This window comes from Salmo salar, chromosome ssa09, assembly GCF_905237065.1.
Source record: "Salmo salar chromosome ssa09, Ssal_v3.1, whole genome shotgun sequence".
Lineage (NCBI taxonomy): Eukaryota > Metazoa > Chordata > Actinopteri > Salmoniformes > Salmonidae > Salmo > Salmo salar.
This window is the reverse complement of record NC_059450.1, coordinates 16,627,289-16,651,951: the sequence shown is the minus strand read 5'-3', so window position 1 is coordinate 16,651,951 and position 24,663 is coordinate 16,627,289. Positions and strand designations below refer to the sequence as shown.

Genomic DNA, 24,663 nt, shown 5'->3' with positions numbered 1-24,663 from the left:
ATTGAAGGGCCAACCGTTGCATTCATTGATATTTCAATTGCAGTGGTTTGTGAGAGCGCTCTCCACTATGTGGTGCATTTTGAATATAGTTAAAAAGAGAAATATCACGAGGAGGGATCAGGACATTTTGGATTGTGAGTGTTGAGTAGGAAGAAAAGATCAGATTGGGTGTTTGTTCTCCTCTCAGGATATGAAAGCCTGTACACGCTATCAGTCTCCCGATGACCTGCCGATCACAACTAATATTGTACAGGTTTGTCTGTTTCTAAATCCTCCTGATCTTCCCCTTCATATTAACGCTCATTAAAAGTTGTGAACAGCCGTCTGAGCCGAGAGGCAGGCTTTGAAGACAAGAGAGGGCCTATTGCTCAGATGATGATGATGATGATGATGGCTGGTTTGATACGGTGAATGGAATCACCGTGTCCATCTCCCTCCTCCTCACATGGAGCAGCTCTTCTTAATTGTGTGTGTCCTCGTCTACCGGGAGATAAGTTGAGAGGAAGGAAGAGAGCAGTTTGTCTCAATCCTCTCCGCCAAGTGGAGATAACTTAACGCATTTCACGTTAAAGCGAGTATGATTGCGTTCTTTAGGCACTTGTCTAATCTCATGGATGAGAGGAGTGTGTGTGTGTGTGTGTGTGTGTGTGTGTGTGTGTGTGTGTGTGTGTGTGTGTGTGTGTGTGTGTGTGTGTGTGTGTGTGTGTGTGTGTGTGTGTGTGTGTGTGTGTGTGTGTGTGTGTGTGTGTGTGTGTGTGTGTGTGTGTGGGAGTGAGGGAGAGTAGAAAGAGAGGGAGAGCATAATCTCTTTTGCTTAAACCAGAGAGAATTTCTAGTTATTTTCTTTGTCACAGTCAGGATGTGTGCAGTACTCTGTGCCACAGCCAGGCCTGGGTACATTACTTGTTTAGTCATTAGGAGTTCAATTTGACACTCCCTTCACAATGTGGGAGCAGTGAGAATGTGGTTTTAATTTGCCATGGTTGCAGGCCAAAGTGCTGCTGAGGACACTTCTGTCCCGGTCCAGTGAGGAGTGCCCCTCGGTGGAGAGTGAGTCGTCATCCTGTGGCCTTCCCTCGTTTCTCAACGACAGCGTTGCGGAGGTCCAACCAGCCAGACCTTCTCAGGAGCACCGCGCCGCAGGGATGCAAGGTCATTATCCCTCTGTCACCATTTCTGTCTGGCCAGTTGGTAGCTAATGTGCTACTCCTTTGTAGTGATGCATCACTCTCCGGTTATGATAATGAACTGTATAACCAGCCTCAAGACTAAAACTAACGAGGGAAGTTGTGATTATGACCCTGTCCAATGATGCATATGTTTTTAGACTATCATTTTTTCAATCAGAAGTAATTTGCACATACTGCAACTTAAGTTTACACAACATTTCAAACTGAGAAAAGTCAGTAATTGCCCAGTGAGACAGAGAGGTTGGGATGTGAGCGTTTTGTAGAATGGTGCCATTTCTGTTAAGTATGAGCAATCGCTGCACTGAAAGGAAACTTCCCCCATATGACAAAGAATCACAACACTTTCACCATAGGCCTCTTTCTGAATCCCTGGCAGCCTCAGTCTTCATAGGGCCTTCTATTCAGACAAAGGGAAACCCAGAGTCCCAGCCTAGCCTCCCCCTGTCTCTGAGCTCTGTGTGGGCCTCCCTTTCTTACAGGACTACAAAGTGGTGAAGAGGACAGCCAAGACGAGAGCCCCGTGGAAAGTATTCCTATTAAAGGTAAAAAGGCAGTACCGAGCCTTGCATTCAGAGTTCTTGTGTGCCGTTTGTTTTCCTCCCACAGCAGCCGATAATGGGCTCTTTTTAAATGGATGGCTGTGGTAGGATGATCAAGGTGAATCTGGGGTCAAAGTCCCACCTGAAGAGCTGTGCAGTTCCTCTAATTATACTGGAGAAACAGTGCATGTTTTCAGCCGGCCAGAGCAGAGGCGAGGCCAAATTGATCATTCGCACCCGCATAATGCAGCTGTTTAATTGTCAGGACACCGGGGTGTAGCCAAAGATCTGTCATTGGTTCTCATTATCTTATAAACAATGCTGTGCAGCAGCAGACTTGAAAAGACTGGATCTGAAAGCGGCCTGTGTACTAGTCCACAGCCAGAATCTCAGAAATGTAAAATGATTTCTTATTACACTAGGCAATGGGATTTCCTACTGGGCATTTCATGTGTGGAACACCCCCAAGGACGCAGGACCACAGAACTAGCCCAGTTTCAACTCTCAACTAATTAAAAGCAAAATATTGTTTTGAAAAGAAAAATTGCCAGTCCAGTTGCATGGCTGGAGCCACTGCTGGGCAACCGAAGGTAATGAGTTAATAATGTGTGGCTGTAAATGCTCAAAGTGACATGCACTTGTTAGTCTGAGCAAACGATTTGACAGACAATACAACTACAATGGACAGATACTTAGATATATTTGGCATACAAATGTTCCATTGTTTCATCATTTCTGGAAGGCCAAACATACATTTGTTGCCCACAGAGTTCAAAGGATTCTTGCCTATGGATAGCATGCTTGGATGTGTAAACTCGACCCCTGGCCTGAACTTGGATTAAAACGACCAGATGTAACGCTTTTATGTTTCGATTTACCGTCGTGTGTTAGTGTCATCAACTTGAGACAATTGGCCATTTATGACATACAGCTAGCTGCTCTATAGATTATAAAGCCTGTGTAGTTCTCAAATATCAGACCTAATCCACTGTATATGGAAGTAGTTAGTGTTTTATTGAAAGAAAATCTCTCTCTTCCGAGTTGGGGTGCCTGCCAACCTGATACAGAGATAAGGTGGAGGGTGATTATGGTGTCGTGGAAACTGTTACTCCCCTTGGCGTGTGTATGCACACTGCTTAAATACACAGCTTAGCCGGCCCTGCGCTGTGTTTTGACCCACCGTTCATCAGAAGGCCCAAAGAGCCAGCCATCGGAGCGTGTTGTCTCATCAAACACACAGCCTCTGAAAGTTGGAAACCTGGGCCTTGAGTCAATATTTAACTCTGACATTTTGTGTTTTTGGAACAGAGACAAAAGCATATCAGCTGCTTAAACAGTCTGCCACACAGGCGAGGCAGCAGAGCTCTGGAGACGAGGAGGATCTGTCAGGTAAGGGGAGACGGCGTCTGCACCACCCCACCCCTCCAGCGAGCCACCGTGGCCTAATCATCAGTCAACACTGCCCATATGTCTCACTGTTCTATAAAGAATTGGCACAAGTGTTATATAAAGAATACCACCATGTGTACAAGTTTTATTTTGTCGGTCTTCTGTGCTTTTCCTCTTCGTCTATTTACCTACATGTCAATACACAACATATATTAACGTGTAATTAGATGCACGTCAAAATGTTTGATCTGTCTTGTTTGCTCTTTAAGGAATAAATGATGGCTATGAAGAGAATACTGGGAGGGTTGAGCGCTCCTCTCATCAAGACCCTTACCCTTGGTAAGGACATTGTTCTTCTTCACTCCCTTTATGGAAATAGGCCACCAGACACCAAAGTGAATGATGTCCATTTGCATGTAGCTCTCATAATTCCCTGTTAATTTCCATTAGATCAAGGGGGCGCCACCCATTAACTTGTGCATGAAAAGAAAAGGCCAGACTGTTATCAAGCCTAAAGCCTGCTCTCACTATTTATTGGGTTTTTGTTAAAGGAGACTAGCTATAAAACCAGACCTTTGCCAACTAAACTAGTTTGGAAAATTAAATCCGGCCCCAAATGGTTTGTACTATGTGTACAAACTGTGTTTCAACAAATAGAAAATCAGAAACAACTGTTTTGAGAAGAAGACTTACAAGGATGAGTTTAAAGACGACACATCCCTTCATTTCCAGAGCTTCCCCACGTCCTGAATTGCATTTAGGCTGCTCAAATCAAAGCGTTGAGTGGTAGGAAAAGAACGTCTGAATAGCTGCATGTTTTTCACGCATTTGAATATCAACACGACTTCATCAAAATCTGCAATTGTAGGTCCTCAGAGCGGCTCTTCACCGGGAGCCCATTTGGGAAGGTAATGGCTGGGTAAACGTTATGAGGAATAATCTTCTCTGATTTCATGTGATTACTGGGCACCACGCTGACACAAGGGCCCAAAGTGTGCGTCTCCCTGGCCAGGCCAGCGGGTCTCTCAGTCTACCTATTAGCAGAGGGAAGGGCATAATGGCCCAGTTCTATTGAGGCGCTACTGTCTGCCAGTGCCAGCCCAATGACTATACCTCTTTAATAAACATGAGCCAATTTCAGACTCCAGACCCTCTGATCGCTCTGTCTCCACTGTCATTAAGGAGCATGGGAAGGCGATAAAACGCGAGGAAATGGAGAGAATCACACCGCTCTGATTGGCTACTGTGGCCGTGTTGGTCCTGTGCATAAATTATTGAAATGAGACTAATGACTAGTTTTGCATGCTTGACACCTAATCTGGTCAGGGGAGGAGTGATCTGTTGTAGAGCGACAGCTAAGAGCGGTCACCATCGTACCTCTTTCCTGCTCCTCTGTGATTTCCCCACCCCCGGATGCTTCCGTTTTAAGCATTCCACTTACCACAGTCACTTCTTGCGCTTTATTGCTTCTACAAGTGGTCTGGAAACCCTGCACTTGAACAGAAGCATAACACTGCAGCATGCTCTGCCATGTCTTTCTCTCTCTCACTCTATCTTAATGTCTCTCTCCCCATCTCTTTCCCCCTTTCTCTTCCCCTTTCTCTATTCCTCTCTCTCACCCTGTCCTTATGTATTTTCCTCTCTTCCCCTCTACTTCATCCTTTTTTAAAATGATTTGCTTTATTTTGTCAGTGAGCTGATGAGTGACATCAAACGACTCTGTGGCTGGACTCAAAAAATGGCTTCCTCTCTGTTGTCTTAGACAATAATTATGATTTCCCAGTTAAGCCTAGACTACAGCTGAGGGATTGTAGTTTAAAGCAGAGGCTTTGGTGCAAAAAATGCATTTATAGGCCTTTGTGTGGCTCCTCATTATGTGTGGGCCCGATTCATTAAGTAATTGGTTTGCAGTTGTTTACATGAGTATTACGGTCCTCTATTCAGGAGCCTTTGAGAGATGCATTGTGCAAATGTTGCATGTTATGAATGCAGAATGAGAGGTGGGGGGGCAGTCCTATTTGCCAAACACTACACTCAGCTGAAAAGCAAGAGAAAAGCGCTGGGTGCTGCTTTGCATAGCAATGACTGCCTTTAATAAGCTTTACAGATTAAATACACGCAGTCGATACAAGATGCAAAGAAATACTCTTAACACATTTATATGTGCTCATTTCACTATTATGGCGTTGGAGAGAATCAAGGTCTTTCATATTCAGTATTTTTCTCTCTCCTCCACACAGTGTTTTTCAGAGAGTATAGAATGTGCTGTTTGTTGTATTGTAAATCATGGTCAGGCAGACTGAGCTGCAACAACAGTTTATTAAGGATTCATCCATTAGAAATCTTTTGCTGCCATTGTGAGTGGTAAAGCAAAATCACTTTGTGGTTGAGTGGGGATAAAAGGAATAATGCAAGGAGTGAGACTTAATAAGCAGCTGCACTCCATGTAAAGACTACTTGTTCCCCTTTGTCTGGGGGTGCATGCCACTGCTTCCTGTTGTGCAAGATTCATTGTGCTGTTTTTCTTTGTTTTACTGTAGGCATTTCAGATTTTCCTTTCTTGTTTTTGTATTTTCTTTGCTTTTTTTCCTTATTTTTTTTGGGCCTTGATCTAAGAAAAACTTCTCACACTGAAAAAGAAAACATAGGTGATCTCTCCAGTAATCAGTGAGTGATGTGTTTGTGATGCCTTCTTCCTGCTTGACAAAAACCTTGACTTGACAATTAGTGTGGAGCGTTCCCTTGGACAACAGGATGTGCTCAGGCATTCGCCCCCCCCAATCACTCTGACAGACAAAGTGTCATAATCAGAAGGTAGTCCTCTGGAGGAGAGGCAGGAAGAAGCAATGTGTGTGGCATCTCACAGAACACTGGGAGGGAGGGAGAGGAAGGGAGAGCGAGCGAGCGAGAGGGAGGAAAAACCAAGATCAGGCACCAGAAGGTGCCAGGTAGAGAGACCGACGAACATGTAGACAAACTAACTGAGCCTGATTTAGAACACAGCTGACAGAAATGTGTTCAGAGACTTTCGGCAGAGAAATAATATGGTGACAATCTTTTCATTGTGAATTCATGGCAAAGGCAGACGCATACCCAGTCTAAAAACAAATGCTTGCTCCTACCCCTAGACACTTGATGGCCCTTCATTTGTAGATCTGAAAGCATTGTAATTGTGTAAGCAATATGGGTGTAACTCCATATAGCCCACTGTGAGTTGATTTGGGACTGGGCAAGAGAAACAGAGGAGGTCACTCTCCTGCGTTGAGTTCCTCTCCTCCCACAGTCAATCACATCATATCTAACAGTATTCATATAGTGTATACATCTGTTTAATAGGTTAAAGCAGACGTTTTTACGGGTAGCAACTGAGTACCATACTGTGATTGTCTTCAATTAAAATGGTTAAAAAAAGAACTAAAATTAACTTCTTAGCAAATAACAATTTCTCAAGCAAGAATTTTACTAGAGCTGTCTGGGAGTGGTTTGAGTGGGGAGTGGAAAACTGAAAATTAGCTCTTATTGGCAGAGCGGTTTAGAACTCTCCTATTTGTCTATCGACTAATTTACCGCATGGGGATGTCACCATGCAAGGCCAAAACTCCCTCCCACAAAAACAGGCTGAATTTCAGGTGGTCTTTTCAAACAGCCCCCGCGCCTCCACCCTTTTGTCCTCCAGAATTGTTCGTAGAGCTCCGAGACAGGATTGTGTCGCGGCACAGATCTGGGGAAGAGTACCAAAACATTTCTGAAGCATTGAAGGTCCCCAAGAACACAGTGGCCTCCATCATTCTTAAATGGAAGATGTTTGGAACCACCAAGACTCTTCCTAGAGCTGGCAGCCCGGCCAAACTGAGCAATCGGGGGAGAAGGGCCTTGGTCAGGGATGTGACCAAATACCCACTGGTTGCTCTGACAAAGCTCCAGAGTTCCTCTGTGGAGATGAGCGAACCTTCCAAAAGGACAACCGTCTCTTCAGCACTCCACCAATCAGGCCTTTATGGCAGAGTGGCCAGACGGAAGCCACTCCTCAGTAAAAGGCACATGACAGCCCGCTTGGAGTTTGCCTAAAGGCACCTAAAGATTCTCAGACCATGAGAAGCAAGATTCTCTGGTCTGATGAAACCAAGATTGAACTCTTTGGCCTGAATGCCAAGCGTCACGTCTGGAGGAAACGTGGCACCATCCCTGCGGTGAATCATGGTGATGGCAGCATCATGGTGTGGAGATATTTTTCACTGGCAGGAACTGGGAGACTAGTCAGGATAGAGGGAAAGATGAACTGAGCAAAGTACAGAGAGATCCTTGATGAAAACCAGCTCCACTGCGTTCAGGACCTCGGGCGTAGGTTCACCTTCCAACAGGACAACGACCCTAAGCACACAGCCAAGACAACGCAGGAGTGGCTTCGGGTCAAGTCTCTGAATGTCCTTGAGTGGCCCAGCCAGAGCCCGGACTTGAACCCGATCTCTGGAGAGACTTGAAAATAGCTGTGTAGTGATGCTCCCCATCCAACCTGATAGAGCTTGAGAGGATCTGCAGAGAAGAATGGGAGAAATTTCCCAAATACAGGTGTGCCAAGCTTGTAGTGTCATACTCAAGAAGACACGAGGCTGTAATCGCTCCCAAAGGTGCTTCAACAAAGTACTGCGTAAAGGGTCTGAATATTTATATAAATGTGATATTTCAAAAAATGTTTTATACATTTACAAACATTTCTAAAAACCTGTTTTTGCTTTGTCATTATGAGGTATTGTTTGTAGATTGATGAGGGGTGGAAACTATTTAATCGATTTTAGAATAAGGCTGTACCGTAACAAAATGTGGAAAAAGTCAAGGGGTCTGAATACTTTCCGAATGCACTCTGAATGGCGCACATGCACAATCCATGTCTTAATTGTCTCAAGGCTTAAAAATCCTTCTTTAACCTGTCTGCTCCCCTTCATCTACGCTGATTTGTGGATTTAACGAGTTTCATCAATAAGGGATCATAGACTAACAAGGTGAATCCCGGTCTAAGCTATGTCATGGAAAGAGCATAATATTTTGTATTCTCTCTATCTCTCGATCTCTCGATCTCTCGATCTATCGATCTACACAATGTAACTCCAAGTCAATCACACTTCTGTGAAATCAAACTGTCCACTTAGGAAGCAACACTGATTGACAATAAATTTCACATGCTGTTGTGCAAATGGAATAGACAACAGGTGGAAATTATAGGCAATAAGCAAGACACCCCCAATAAACATTTACATTTTAGTCATTTAGCAGACGCTCTTATCCAGAACGACTTACAGTAGTGAATGCATACATTTTCATACAATTTCATACATTTTTTTTTTTCTGTGCTGGCCCCCCGTGGGAATCGAACCCACAACCCTGGTGTTGCAAACACCATGCTCTACCAACTGAGCTACAGGGAGTGGTTCTGCAGGTGGAGACCACAGACCACTTCTCAGTTCCTATGCTTCCTGGCTGATGTTTTGGTCACTTTTGAATGCTGGCAGTGCTTTCACTCTAGTGGTAGCATGAGACGGAGTCTACAACCCACACAAGTGGCTCAGGTAGTGCAGCTCATCCAGGATGGCACATCAATGCGAGCTGTGGCAAGAAGGTTTGCTGTGTCTGTCAGCGTAGTGTCCAGAGCATGGAGGCGCTACCAGAAGACAGGCCAGTACATCAGGAGACGTGGAGGAGGCCGTAGGAGGGCAACAACCCAGCATCAGGACCGCTACCTCCGCCTTTGTGCAAGGAGGAGCAGGAGAAGCACTGCCAGAGCCCTGCAAAATGACCTCCAGCAGGCCACAAATGTGCATGTGTCTGCTCAAACGGTCAGAAACAGACTCCATGAGGGTGGTATGAGGGCCCGACGTCCACAGGTGGGGGTTGTGCTTACAGCCCAACACCGTGCAGGACGTTTGGCATTTGCCAGAGAACACCAAGATTGGCAAATTCGCCACTGGCGCCCTGTGCTCTTCACAGATGAAAGCAGGTTCACACTGAGCACGTGACAGACGTGACAGAGTCTGGAGACGCCGTGGAGAACGTTCTGCTGCTTGCAACATCCTCCAGCATGACCGGTTTGGCGGTGGGTCAGTCATGGTGTGGGGTGGCATTTCTTTGGGGGGCCGCACAGCCCTCCATTGTGCTCGCCAGAGGTAGCCTGACTGCCATTAGGTACCGAGATGAGATCCTCAGACCCCTTGTGAGACCATATGCTGGTGCGGTTGGCCCTGGGTTCCTCCTAATGCAAGACAATGCTAGACCTCATGTGGCTGGAGTGTGTCAGCAGTTCCTGCAAGAGGAAGGCATTGATGCTATGGACTGGCCCGCCCGTTCCCCAGACCTGAATCCAATTGAGCACATCTGGGACATCATGTCTCGCTCCATCCACCAACGCCACGTTGCACCACAGACTGTCCAGGAGTTGGTGGATGCTTTAGTCCAGGTCTGGGAGGAGATCCCTCAGGAGACCATCCGCCACCTCATCAGGAGCATGCCCAGGCGTTGTAGGGAGGTCATACAGGCACGTGGAGGCCACACACACTACTGAGCCTCATTTTGACTTGTTTTAAGGACATTACATCAAAGTTGGATCAGCCTGTAGTGTGGTTTTCCACTTTAATTTTGAGTGTGACTCCAAATCCAGACCTTCATGGGTTGATAAATTGGATTTCCATTGATTCTTTTTGTGTGATTTTGTTGTCAGCCCATTCAACAATGTAAAGAAAAAAGTTTTTAATAAGATTATTTCTTTCATTCAGATCTAGGATGTGTTGTTTAAGTGCTCCCTTTATTTTTTTGAGCAGTATATATAACACAGGAAAATCAACTTTTTGGCTGCACTGGGCTTTTAATCACACAATGTAAAGTGTTTTCATTTTTCATGACAAAAGTAAGTAGAAAGTGGAAAAAGAAAATATGTCACATTCCAATAAGTAAGTTGTCTAACTTAAGTAGTTAAAACAATTTGTATACTGAACAAACATATAATGCTACATGTGAAGTATTTGTCCCATGATTCATGCGCTGAAACAAAATATCCCAGAAATGTTCCATTTTGCACAAATTTGTTTACATCTCTGTTATTGTGCATTTCTCATTTGCCAAGATATTCCATCCACCTGACAGGTGTGGCATATCAAGAAGCTGATTAATCGTTACACCGGTGCAACATTACATTTACATTTAAGTCATTTAGCAGACGCTCTTATCCAGAGCGACGTACAAATTGGAACATGTGCTGGGGACAATAAAAGGCCACTCTAAATGTGCAGTTTTGTCACACAACACAATGCCACAGATGTCTCAAGTTTTGAAAGGGCATGCAATTGGAGTGCTGACTGCAGGAATGTCCACCAGAGCTGTTGCCAGAGAATTGGATGTTCATTTCTCTACCATAAGCGTTGTTTTTAGAGAATTTGGCAACTGGCGTCACAACCGCAGACCATGTGTAACCATGCCAGCCCAGGACCTCCACATTGAATTTCTTCACCTGTGGGATCATCTGAGGGGAGTGCTGTCTGTAATAAAGCCCTTTAGTGTGGAAAAACTCATTTTGATTGCCTGGGCCTGGCTCCACAGTGGGTGGGCCTATGCTCTTCCAGGCTCACCCATGGCTGTACCCTTGCCCAGTCATGTGAAATCCATAGATTAGGGCCAAATGGCGCCAGAGAAGAAGGCTGACATTTTACGTGTTTTTTTTTGTTTGTTTGTTTGTGTTGTTTAACTTTTTGTAACTTAAAAAAAAAAATGTCTTTAACTTATTTTGTACATAATGTTGCTGCTACCGTCTCTTATGACCGAAATCACAGTCCTGATGTCCAGACGTTATTTAACTCACCACGAACTGGCAGAATCCTTTTTGTTACTTTAACTAGTCTGATGAGTCCGAGGTGAATGACGTACTGCTTTCCCGGGAACGAGCCCAGATCCCCGTCATTTGCGTGAAGAGAAGGCGGAGAAAAAGGGTCCGGGGGGAATTCAAAGGCAATCGAATAAACCCCCACTGCCTTCCATTTTGCTAGCAAACGTGCAATCTTTGGAAAATAAAATCAATGACCTACGCGCAAGATTGAACTACCAACGGTACATTCAAAACTGTAATATCTTATGCTTCACGGAGTCGTGGCTGACCGACAACATTATCAACATACAGCTGGCTGGTTATACGCTGTATCGGCAGGCTAGAACGGCGGCGTCTGGTAAGATAAGGGGTCTATGTGTTTTTGTAAATAACAGCTGGTGCACGATATCTAAGGAAGTCTCAAGGTTTTGCTCGCCTGAGGTAGTGCGACCTACAGCTTATCATGAGATCCTCTATCTACCTAGAGAGTTTTCATCTGTATTTTTCGTAGCTGTTTACATACCACCACCGTCAGAGGCTGGCACTAAGACAGCATTGAATGAGCTGTATTCTGCCATAAGCAACAAGAAAACGCTCAGGGAACAAAGCTCTCCCTCGTCCTCCATTTGGCAAATCTGACCATAATTCTATTCTCCTGATTTCTGCTTACAAGCTAAAATTAAAGCAGGAAGCACCAGTGACTCGATCAATAAAAAAGTGGTCAGATGAAGCAGATGCTAAGCTACAGGACTGTTTTGCTAGCACAGACTGGAATATGTTCTGGTATTCCTCCGATGGCATTGAGGAGTATACCACATCAGTCATTGGCTTCATCAATATGTGCATCGATGACTTCATCCCCACAGTGACCGTGCGTACATTCCCCAACCAGAAGCCATGAATTACAGGCAACATCCGCACTGAGCTAAAGGCTAGAGCTGCCGCTTTCAAGGAGTGGGACTCTAACCCGGAAGCTTATAAGAAATCATGCTATGCCCTCCGACGAACCATCAAACAGGCAATACAGGACTAAGATTGAATCGTACTACATTGGCTCTGACACTCGTCGGGTGTGGCAGGGCCTACAAACCATTACAGACTACAAAGGGAAGCACAGCTGAGAGCTGTCCAGTGACACGAGTCTACCAGATGAGCTAAACTACTTCTATGCTCGCTTCGAGGCAAATAACACTGAAACATGCATGCGAGCACCAGCTGTTCTGGAAGACTGTGTGATCACGCTCTCCACTGACAATGTGAGTAAGACCTTTAAACAGGTCAGCATTCACAAGGCCGCAGGGCCAGATGGATTACCAGGACGTGTACTGGAGCATGCGCTGACCAACCAACATTTTCATCCTCTCCCTGTCCGAGTCTAATACCAACATGATTTTAGCAGACCACCATAGTCCCTGTGCCCAAGAACACTAAGGTAACCTGCCTAAACGACTACCAACCCGTAGCACTCACGTCTGTAGCGATGAAGTGCTTTGAAAGGCTGGTCATGGCTCACATCAACACCATCATCCCAGAAACCCTAGACCCACTCCAATTTGCATACCGCCCCAACAGATCCACAGATGATGCAATCTCCATTGCACTTCACACTGCCCTTTCCCACATGGACAAAAGGAACACCTATGTGACAATGCTATACATTGACTACAGCTCAGCGTTCAATACCATAGTGCCCTCAAAGCTCATCAATAAGCTAAGGACCCTGGGACTAAACACCTCCCTCTGCAACTGGATTCTGGACTTCCTGACGGGCCGTCCCCGGGTGGTAAGGGTAGGTAACAACACATCCGCCACGCTGATCCTCAACACAGGGGCCCCTCAGGGGTGCGTGCTCAGTCCTCTCCTGTACTCCCTGTTCACTTATGACTGCACGGCCAGGCACGACTTCAACACCATGAAGTTTGCCGATGACACAACAGTGGTAGGCCTGATCATCGACAATGACGAGACAGCCTATAGGGAGGTCAGAGACCTGACCGTGTGGTGCCAGGACAACAACCTCTCCCTCAACGTGATCAAGACAAAGGACATGATTGTGGACTACAGGAAAAAGAGGATCGAGCACGCCCACATTCTCATCGACAGGGCTGTAGTGGAGCAGGTTGAGAGCTTCAAGTTCCTTGGTGTCCACATCACCAACAAACTAACATGGTCCAAGCACACCAAGACAGTCGTGAAGAGGCCACGACAAAACCTATTCCCCCTCAGGAGACTGAAAAGATTTGGCATGGGTCCTCAGATCCTCAAAAGGTTCTACAGCTGCACCATCGAGAGCATCCTGACTGGTTGCATCACTGCCTGGTATGGCAACTGCTCGGCCTCCGACCGCAAGGCACTACAGAGGGTAGTGCGTACGGCCCAGTACATCAAGGGGCAAAGCTTCCTGTCATCCAGGACCTCTATACAGGCGGTGTCAGAGGAAGGCCCTAAAAATTGTCAAAGACTCCAACCAACCAGGTCATAGACTGTTCTCTCTGCTACCGCACGGCAAGCGGTACCGGAGCACCAAGTTTCTAGGTCCAAGAGGCTTCTAAACAGCTTCTACCCCCAAGCCATGAGACTCCCGAGCATCTAGTCTAATCAGACTATTTGCATTGCCCCCCCCCCCTTACACTGCTGCTACTCTCTGTTAGGGGCTCGTAAGTAAGGTCTACACCTGTTATATTCGGCGCATGTGACTAATACAATTTGAAATGAATTTTATTCAAATTGACCGATTTTAGTAAAATCTTTGAAATTTTTGCACATTGTATTTTATATTTTTGTTCAGTATATAATTTATTGTAAACTTGTGACTAATTTCACTGGTCTAGAATTTTAATTTAACAAAAATCTATATATTTTTTTCCTGTCAGTCATTATGTTCTGTTCTGTCAAGCAGCTGTGATTCCAATGAAGGAGCCACCTACTATCAATGAATGTACCCGAGTGTGAATCTGTGGCACTATTTCCAGCGCTGCAGTTTTCCTTTATGGCCAGCAGAGAGCACTCACACATTAGAGAGCACAGAGTGGAATCGGTGAATCCCCTGAGTGCTCCATCCTACTCTAATCCTCTGCTTTTTTCAACATCTAAACAATTTAGCTGTGGGTCATAGCTGGGAAGGGAGTAGGAGTTGATGGGAGTGATGGGGTGATGGGTCTCCCTCTTTTTTTCCCTTTACCTTTAGACAAACGCTGTGCTAGAGTGCCTGTGCTGTTAGCATTTCTGTGTGGGTGTTAGGAGCTTAAAAAAGAAAAGGGTAAATAGAGGCAGCATTCTCTACCAGGCCGTGCTAACAGTATATGAAATGCCAGGTAAGCATTATTTTTCCAGACAGAATCCATAGCTTTTCCATTATGGAAGCACATCATCAAATTACCTTCATTCCAATGAACTCATTACAAAAACATTCACAATCATTATATAGTGCAGTTTGAAAGGATAGCATATGAGAAGCGAAGGAGGTAGTCATAGGCCTAGGTCTCCTTTACTTAGACACTAGCAATAAGCATGTCTAATTGGGGGAAAATAAAGTCCTCTTTTTGAAATGCAGTAGGATAATACGGATTTGTAATTGTGGAATTATTTTATAAGGGATATGACATGATTGGTTATATTGATATTTCCTTTCTTTGTATAATTTGTACCAAATGTATCATACAACATTTCTTAATTCTGCAAGGCCTATAACCTAATGATAGACAATAATGAAATGCGAGGGGAAAAAATCATGAAGTTGTGAATGAAAGATGCCAGTCCTCCTGCTCACAAACCTTATTGTAATGTAGATATAACATAAGGTAAACAGTAATATGTAACAATCACAAAAACCAGGAAGGAGACTCTACAAAAAGGAGGCATTTCAATGGTAGCTATAATTTGCAGCATTTTTCACATTACGTTCACCTCTGTCTACCAGAGTGCAAAACAGTGGCTAGCCCGGTCTGTCTTACATATTCAGAACATTGCCTCAATTAAGGGAAACTCAGCACAATATGAACTGGCATAAATGTTTATGGAAATGTAATATTAGATTGAAGGGGTCATTGGCGTCCTGGGCTCTCTATGGTAATGGCCCAGTCTTGAAAATCAGTCCGGTCCCTGTCTGAAGTGGAGCAGCTGACGGATCATTCCCATGCTGCCTGCAGAAGTTATAAAAGAATAGTCCATGTTTATTCCCCGGAAACATGTATTTATTACCGTCATTACAGTGGCGGGGAGAAGAAGTAACATGTTGCTGTAAATGGCTTGAGATTTTAAAAAGGAGTGTGTGTGTGTGTGTGTGTATATATATATATATTGATTATGTCTGTGTTTTCAGATGTCGTAGCCTAGGATGCAATGCCGTAAGAGCTGATGTATAATTTTGTAAAATACGTCCCTATCCAAAATAAGAGGGACTGTGTTTGACAAGCTATGTTAGTGTAGCAGCAGGCTAAATGGGAAGTAACAGACCAGACATCCTTATCTTTAATTTTTTTATTTAACTAGGCAAGTCAGTTAAGAACAAATTCTTATTTACAATGACGGCCTACCAAAAGGCAAAAGGCATCCTGCGGGGACAGGGGCTGGGATTAAAATAAAATTTAGGACAAAACACACATCACGACAAGACACTCTTTGCTGTTCCACATTCACTTCAGTTGCCAATTTTCTGAAAAGTACAGACCGTTTTGAAAAACATTTCATTTGAAGCTCACCTTGCACTAAGACTTCATGAATGCTATTATGGAAAAACTGTGTAGTCAGGACTACAAGGTTGCACTTCCCAAAATTATGACTCGACCATGTAACTATTGATTGTGTGTGTGTGCGCTTTGTGTAATTACAGTTTTATCTGTCTGGTATTCCCTAAATCAAACAATCTCTCAATGAAAGCAAAGAATGTTATAGGAGTGTCTGACACTTAATCTAAATGGATGTTGTGGATGTTGACATTCTCGTAAGAATTGCTCCTACTTAAAGGTGACTTGAACATTACTTAAAAAATATATTTTTATGCTGGGTATAATGGCTGCTAAGAAGACAATCTTACAAAGTGATTTTGAACATGGATTGAAGTCTAAAACGTGTTCATATTAAAGATGTCCACTGCAAGGTTGCAAACAGCTTCCACTGTAACTTTGACAAATTGGATCAGGGCTGTGAGTCAAATTTTATAGCTGAGGTATTTTGTAGGTAAGTACAATTCGTTAAAGTTGACTTACAGTGCTTTCAGAAAGTATTAATTATTGTCCTGCTTAAAGGTGAATTGATCTCCCAGTGTCTGGTGGAAAGCAGACTGAACCAGGTTTTCCACTAGGATTTTGCCTGTGCTTAGCTCCATTCCGCTTATTTTTTAATCCTGAAAAACTCCCCAGTCCTTAACGATTATAAGCATACCCATAACATGATGCAGCCACCACTAAGCTTGAAAATATGGAGAGTGGTACTCGGTAATGTGTTGTATTGGATTTGCCCCAAGTTTTGCCCCAAGTTAATTGCTTTGCCACATTTTTTGCAGTATTACTTTAGTGCCTTGTTGCAAACAGGATGCATGTTTTGGAATATTTTTATTCAGTAAATGCTTCTTTGCATAGATACACCATCCAAAGTGTAATTAATAATTTCACCATGCTCAAAGGGATATAAAAATGTCAGCTTTTTTATTTTTACCCATCCATCAATAGGTGCCCTACTTTGCGATACATTGGTAAACCTCCCTGGTCTTTGTGGTTGAATCTGTGTTTGAAATTCACTGCTTGACTTTAGGGACCTTACAGATACAGTTGAAGTCGGTAGTTTACATACACTTAGGTTGGAGTCATTAAAACTCGTTTTTCAACCACTCCACAAATTTCTTGTTAACAAACTAGTTTTGGCAAGTCAGTTAGGACATCGACTTTGTGCATGACACAACTCATTTTTCCAACAATTGTTTACAGACAGATTATTTCACTTATAATTTGCTGTATCACAATTCCAGTGGGTCAGAAGTTTACATACACTAAGGTGACTGTGCCTTTAAAATAGCATGGAAAATTCCAGAAAATGTCATGGCTTTAGAAGCTTCTGATAGGCTAATTGACATAATTTGAGTCAATTGGAGGTGTACCTGTGGATGTATTTCAAGGCCTACCTTCAAAGTCAGTGCGTCTTTGCTTGACATCATGGGAAAATCAAAAGAAATCAGCCAAGACCTCAGAAAAAAAAACGTGTAGACCTCCACATGTCTGGTTCATCCTTGGGAGCAATTTCCAAACGCCTGAGGGTACCACGTTCATCTGTACAAATAATAGTACGCAAGTATAAACACCATGGGACCACGCAGCCATCATAACGCTCAGGAAGGAGACGCGTTGTGTCTCCTAGAGATGAACGTACTTTGGTGCGTAAAGTGCAAATCAATCCCAGAACAACAGCAAAGTACCTTGTGAAGATGCTGGAGGAAACAGGTACAAAAGTATCTATATCCACAGTAAAACAAGTCCTATATCGACATAACCTGAAAGGCCGCTCAGCAAGGAAGAAGCCACTGCTCCAAAACCGCCATAAAAAAGCCAGACTATTGTTAGCAACTGCACATGGGGAGAAAGATCGTACTTTTTGGAGAAATGTCCTCTGTTTTGATGAAACAAAAATGGAACTGTTTGGCCATAATGACCATCGTTATGTTTGGAGGAAAAAGGGGGATGCTTGCAAGCCAAAGGACACCATCCCAACCATGAAGCACGGGGGTGGCAGCATCATGTGGGGGTGCTTTGCTGCAGGAGGGACTGGTGCACTTCACAAAATAGATGGCATCATGAGGTAGGAAAATTATGTGGATATATTGAAGCAACATCTCAAGACATCAGTCAGGAAGTTAAAGCTTGGTCGCAAATGGGTCTTCCAAATGGACAATGACCCCAAGCATACTTCCAAAGTTGTGGCAAAATGGCTTAAGGACAACAAAGTCAAGGTATTGGAGTGGCCATCACAAAGCCCTGACCTCAATCCCATATAAAATGTATCTTCAGAACTGAAAAGGCGTGTGCGAGCAATGAGGCCTACAAACCTGACTCAGTTACGCCATCTCTGTCAGGAGGAATGGGCCAAAATGCAACCAACTTATTGTGGGAAGCTTGTGGAAGGCTACCCGAAAGTTAAACAATTTAAAGGCAATGCTACCAAATACTAATTGAGTGTATGTAAACTTCTGACCCACTGGGAATGTGATGAAAGAAATAAAAGCTGAAATAAATATATCTCTACTATTATTCTGACATTTCACATTCTTATAATAAAGTGGTGATCCTAACTGACCTAAGAAAGGGGATTTTTACTAGGATTATATGTTAGGAATTGTGAAAAACTGAGTTTAAATGTATTTGGCTAAGGTGTATGTAAACTTCCAACTTCAACTGTAATTGTATGTGTGGGGTACAGAGATGAGGTAGTCATTCACAAATCATGTTAAACGCTATTACTGCACACAGAGTGAGTCCATGCAACTTATTATGTGACTTGTTCAGCAAATTTGTACTCCTGAACTTATTTAGGCTTGCCATGACAAAGGGAGGAATACATATTGATTCAGGACATTTCAGCTTTTCATTTTGAATTCAATTGTAAAAATGTCTAAAAACACAATTCCACTTTGATATTATGGTGTATTGTGTGTGGGCCAGCGACACAAAATCTCAATTGAATCCATTTTACATTCAGGCTGTAACACAAGAAAATGTGGAAAAAGTCAAGGGGTGTGAATACTTTCTGAAGGCACTGTATATTTGTCTTGTCTGAATAAATTAATGTTAAATATAGCCATTTTCTTGCATAAAGAATATCTAATTGAATCATATCTGAATCTGTACCTTTTTGAACTAAAAAAGGTGTAATCTAAAAAGCTTAAGGCCCCCAACAAAAGCCTTGCTCTGGGTTTCAGAAGGACATACTGTACGCAAGGTGCCCTTTTAAGATGCAGACAGGCTAATCATTTGTGATTGCGTCCTTGCCTCATCCCACACATCTACTTTCTTGACCTTGGTTTTTTGACTGGCTCTGTTTTGATTTGCCTGCTCGGAGTGCCAAAGGTTTTCAGTCTTATACTCTTTTTCTCTTGCCTTGAGGCATAGAGGTAGACATCATCCAAATATCTGCCAGGAAGCTTATTGATATGTGAATGTGATGGTCGCACCGTAATAGTTATGCCGACTACATAATTGAATGCATTGTATTGGAAAGCAATCTTCTCGCTTTTAGAAATGGGGAGTTGGGAGGATTTAAAAAAATAAATAATAATATATATATATATATACATATATATATATAACCTGTTTGGGTGGTGTGGAAAAAGCAGAAACATATAGTTTGTAAGATGGAGTGGCTTTAAATAGGATCAGAGCCAACATAATTGAGTTCATATACTCGATGTACAGCAGTCACATTTGGCTCTGCCAAGGCTGTGCTTGGGGAGAAGGGGGTAATTGTGAGGATGGCAATCAAAGGGGTCATGCGTTTCAATTGAGGGATACATGGATGCAGATGAATCAACACAACGTGTGTGTGTGTGTGTGAGAGAGAGAGCAAACTCTGCCCTATTTTTGTTCCATCTCAAAGAAAATACTTTCACCGTAGGACATAAAAATATAAACAACTGGCCATATGTATATACGATAACCCGAAAGATGATTGGGATGTATTGTGGTGGCTGTGAATAGGCCCTGTGATGATGTAAATTGAAGAGGCCTTTAAAAGTGGAACGGCCTACTGCATATGCATCAAGGCACATCAAAGCCTTTTCAGGGGTCCTACATTTACATAGCGATATCACTGATGCTATGGGAACCCAGCAACCCTGTCTTTGGACCACTTCTGAATAAAGAGGGGGCTTGTGGAAGTCCTTCAGCACGATTAGAACAGGAGTCAAGGAAGTTCCCTTTGGTTTTCCTTTCCTTTAAAACGGGCTTAGGCTTGGAAGTTTGGCTCCTCGACGTTTGGATAGGCATCCTTGTAACGTGTGTGTTAGATACACATTTTGGTAAGGGCACTGGTACAAGAAACGAGGTATTTGTTGGTGTGAGTTGTGCGTTTGATTGATGGGACATGTACTGAGCTTTATTGATGGTTTTTCTAGGATTTCACTGACTGTGTGGCAACGATATCATTTTTTATCCTTGAAGGCTGTTTACCTGTTATGTGGTTGACTTGTGTGAATTCTGAACAAATGTTTCTTGTATGAGATTACAAAAGGTTTGTGTCTCTTTTGACACAACTGGTGAGGTTATCCTTATTGGACACGACTGCCATACACGTTTGAAATCTTAAGTGCTCTCAATGTGAAAGACCACCGTCACATTTAACTATTGCTTCTTGAAATGATGCTCTGTCAACAAAACACAGGGCTATTGACTTTTTTGTTGTTGTGTTTTCAGGAGAGAAACGACAAAAATGAAAGCCTACTCTGCTTTGCAGTCTAAAGGTGAGTTTAGAATGCATTACAAAGCCATCCTAAATAATGCTGTCTATCTCCAAGCAGGCTAGCTAGTTGTTAGCAATACGTTAGCAATATTGTGAACCACGTGAGATGTTATGCTAATGTCAGAACCATCCATCTATGTATGGATCACAAATGGGTGTGAAAAGGGCACATGGACAATTATTGAAGATCTTGCTCTCTGTAATAACCATGTTACATGTGTAATTAGTATGCATTTCACAATGACTATCGGTTCCTATTTGCATTTGAATACACCCATCCCCCCCCCCCCATCTCTGCTTTTATGAATTTCATGATTCAGTTTCAGGCGTCAAATGTTGGGTCTGTTATTTATTTTGTAGCTTTCTGGGGAGAATCAGACGACAGCAACTCGGAGATAGAAGCAGCTCTGCGTCCTCAATACAATACGAACAATGACAACTCTGAGGATTTTTAGGACTGACTACCTGAGAAAAGGGATTCTTAACAGAAGCTGCTGAGAGAAAGCGCTTTAGAGAACATCTGCATACTGTTTATTTTTCTTCCATTCGTTACCCGACTAAATTCGATCTACGTTGTAAATTGTATGCATACTGTATCATAAAAAATGTATAATGGTAAACCTGATACCCCTTACTGTGGTTAAAGTATGTGAAGAGTTTTCAAACGCACCGATGTTAACCCTTCTTCAGTCTCTTTATCTGAATGACTCTTACAACTCATAATAACAGCTTGAAATAGATTAAACGGGTCTTTTGAAGCGATTTGTTTGCACTAGGCTGGAAATCATGCATTTTGAATGCTGCAAGCATCTCCGAGTGGTCTGCATCTAGCATGCTTGAGTGTAGTGACGTGAGTCACCTGTGAAATGACAAAGAACAATGGCCACTCTGGATGTTACCAAACGACCTGCGGACCTGTTGAAGTGGCCTATCGCCCAGGACGAGATGTACCGTCGTGTTAACAGATCCACAATGATCACAATGTATGTTTTTGAAACTGTTTGGTGAAGTTGTACTTATATACAAAGATTATATCAGACCTGTATTCGTTTTCCTCTTCCATTTCCCATGTGCCTTTTCATTTGCTATGACATTTCAAACTCACCAATTTTTTTTATTGCTCAGAAGAAGTACGATCATGTTTTCATGTTCTATTTTTGTATAATGCTTTGTGATCAGATCATGGGTCAAGTAGACATACAGTACTCAAAGACATAATAATTCATTTTGTGAAAAAAAACATGCAGTTTGTTAAACCCATCAACCTCCCTCCTCCCATCCACCCTTTTCCTTTTCACCCTTCAAGTAGTGAATATTCATTACACTAGTTAAAATGCCTTGGAAATCAAATCACCTGAACCACTCAGCCTGTTTTCCAGTTCTGTAAATAACCTGTTACTCCTATCTTGTGAGAGGTCGCCTTTCTGAATCGTACATGAAAGTTAATCTGTATCATGTCTATAGAATATTGAACATTTGCAAAGCCATGTTATGTTGTAATATTGTAAAAGCCCCTGGCGTTCAGTACATCAGTAGGATTCCATTAGTCAGCTTTTAGGTGACTTTATATGCCTGAACCTTCTAAAGTAGGACTCCACACTCATTACCAGTAATGGCATCAGCCAGCCCTGCACCTCACACAGAAAGGGAATGTGTCGGAATAATTTGGAGTTTGCTAAAAGGCTCCCTAACATAATATCCATGTTAAGGAGCAGGTCAACAGATACTTGGTGCGGCAGATAACTCTGTGAGAGGAGGTATATTGTACAAAATACACTGAGTATACCAAACATTAAGAACACCCCCTTTTGCCCTCAGAACAGACTCAAATCGTCGGGGGATGGACTACAAGGTGTCAAGCGTTCCACAGGGATGCTGATCCTGGTTGACTCCAATGCTTCCCACAGTTGTGTCAAGTTGGCATGATGTCCTTTTGGGTTGTGGACCATTCTTGATACACACAGGAAACTGTTGAGCAGTGTTACAGTTCTTGTTACAAGTCGGTGTGCCTGGCACCTACTACCAGACCCTGTTCAAAGGCACTTCAATCTTTTGTCTTGCCCATTCACCCTCTGAATGGCCCACATACACAATCTCATGCCTCAAGGTTTAAAAATCCTTCTTTAACCTGTCTCCTCTTCATCTACACTGATTGAAGTGGATATAACAAGTGACATCAATAAGGGATCATTGCTTTCACCTGGTCAGTCTGTCATGGAAAGAGCAGGTGTTCTTAATGTTTTGTATACTCGGTGCATAACCACAATAAATAGCTTGGAAGATAACTTTTCCTGATTTGACACTGCGGTGAGAGGCAATGCCTGTATTCCACGTTTAGCTCTTAGCTTTTAACACAGTGGTAGCAGGCTGCAAATAATTTTTTATTTCTTTATTTAATGAACCTTTATTTAACTAGGCAAGTCGGTTAAGAACAAATTCCTATTTACAATGACGGCCTATCAAAAGGCAAAAGGCCTCCTGTGGGGACGGGGGATTAAAAAATAAATAAAATACACTGCTCAAAAAAATAAAGGGAACACTTAAACAACACAATGTAACTCCAAGTCAATCACACTTCTGTGAAATCAAACTGTCCACTTAGGAAGCAACACTGATTGACAATACATTTCACATGCTGTTGTGCAAATGGAATAGACAACAGTTGGAAATTATAGGCAATTAGCAAGACACCCCCAATAAAGGAGTGGTTCTGCAGGTGGGGACCACAGACCACTTTTCAGTTCCTACGCTTCCTGGCTGATGTTTTGGTCACTTTTCAATGCTGGCGGTGCTATTCACTCTAGTGGTAGCATGAGACGGAGTCTACAACCCACACAAGTGGCTCAGGTAGTGCAGCTCATCCAGGATGGCACATCAATGCGAGCTGTGGCAAGAAGGTTTGCTGTGTCTATCAGCGTAGTGTCCAGAGCATGGAGGCGCTACCAGGAGACAGGCCAGTACATCAGGAGACGTGGAGGAGGCCGTAGGAGGGCAACAACCCAGCAGCAGGACCGCTACCTCCGCCTTTGTGCAAGGAGGAGCAAGAGAAGCACTGCCAGAGTCCTGCAAAATGACCTCCAGCAGGCCACAAATGTGCATGTGTCTGCTCAAACGGTCAGAAACAGACTCCATGAGGGTGGTATGAGGGCCCGACGTCCACAGGTGGGGGTTGTGCTTACAGCCCAACACCGTGCAGGACGTTTGGCATTGCCAGAGAACACCAAGATTGGCAAATTCGCCACTGGCGCCCTGTGCTCTTCACAGATGAAAGCAGGTTCACACTGAGCACATGTGACAGACGTGACAGAGTCTGGAGATGCCGTGGAGAACGTTCTGCTGCTTGCAACATCCTCCAGCATGACCGGTTTGGCGGTGGGTCAGTCATGGTGTGGGGTGGCATTTCTTTGGGGGGCCGCACAGCCCTCCATGTGCTCACCAGAGGTAGCCTGACTGCCATTAGGTACCGAGATGAGATCCTCAGACCCCTTGTGAGACCATATGCTGGTGCGGTTGGCCCTGGGTTCCTCCTAATGCAAGACAATGCTAGACCTCATGTGGCTGGAGTGTGTCAGCAGTTCCTGCAAGAGGAAGGCATTGATGCTATGGACTAGCTCGCCCGTTCCCCAGACCTGAATCCAATTGAGCACATCTGGGACATAATGTCTCGCTCCATCCACCAACGCCACGTTGCACCACAGACTGTCCAGGAGTTGGCGGATGCTTTAGTCCAGGTCTGGGAGGAGATCCCTCAGGAGACCATCCGCCACCTCATCAGGAGCATGCCCAGGCGTTGTAGGGAGGTCATACAGGCACGTGGAGGCCACACACACTTCTGAGCCTCATTTTGACTTGTTTTAAGGACATTACATCAAAGTTGGATCAGCCTGTAGTGTGGTTTTCCACTTTAATTTTGAGTGTGACTCCAAATCCAGACCTCCATGGGTTGATAAATTGGATTTCCATTGATTATTTTTGTGTGATTTTGTTGTCAGAACATTCAACTATGTAAAGAAAAAAGTTTTTAATAAGATTATTTCTTTCATTCAGATCTAGGATGTGTTGTTTAAGTGTTCCCTTTATGTTTTTGAGCAGTATATAAATATAGGATAAAACACACATCACGACAAAATGTGATTCACATTTATTTATTTAGTATATAAAAAAATTATAAATCTTCACATTTTCAAACAGTCCATTTATATTTTCCAACGGGGCTATACATTTGGGTGAGGTTTTTTTCTCGCCTGAGTAGCCTCGT

The 24,663-nt window shown here is 43.4% G+C and overlaps 1 protein-coding gene across 4 annotated transcripts in view; it reads left to right on the top strand.

Moving 5' to 3' along the window:
* The window catches only part of LOC106610803 (centrosomal protein kizuna), a 37,407-nt gene extending 15,963 nt beyond the window's left edge, over positions 1–21,444 (top strand). For 2 of the 4 annotated variants that reach the window (XM_014210396.2, XM_014210394.2), the window contains 3 exons: positions 990–1,152; positions 1,670–1,732; positions 3,038–3,358. In XM_014210396.2, the coding sequence (XP_014065871.1) occupies positions 990–1,152; positions 1,670–1,732; positions 3,038–3,345 (534 nt within the window). In that variant the 3' untranslated portion in view covers positions 3,346–3,358. Of the gene's footprint in view, positions 1–989; positions 1,153–1,669; positions 1,733–3,037; positions 3,359–3,387; positions 3,458–3,986; positions 4,027–20,359; positions 20,407–20,765 lie in introns of those variants that run through there. The other 2 variants (XM_045723430.1, XM_014210395.2) reach the window with 2 other exon arrangements.
* Positions 21,445–24,663: the final 3,219 nt, after the last annotated feature.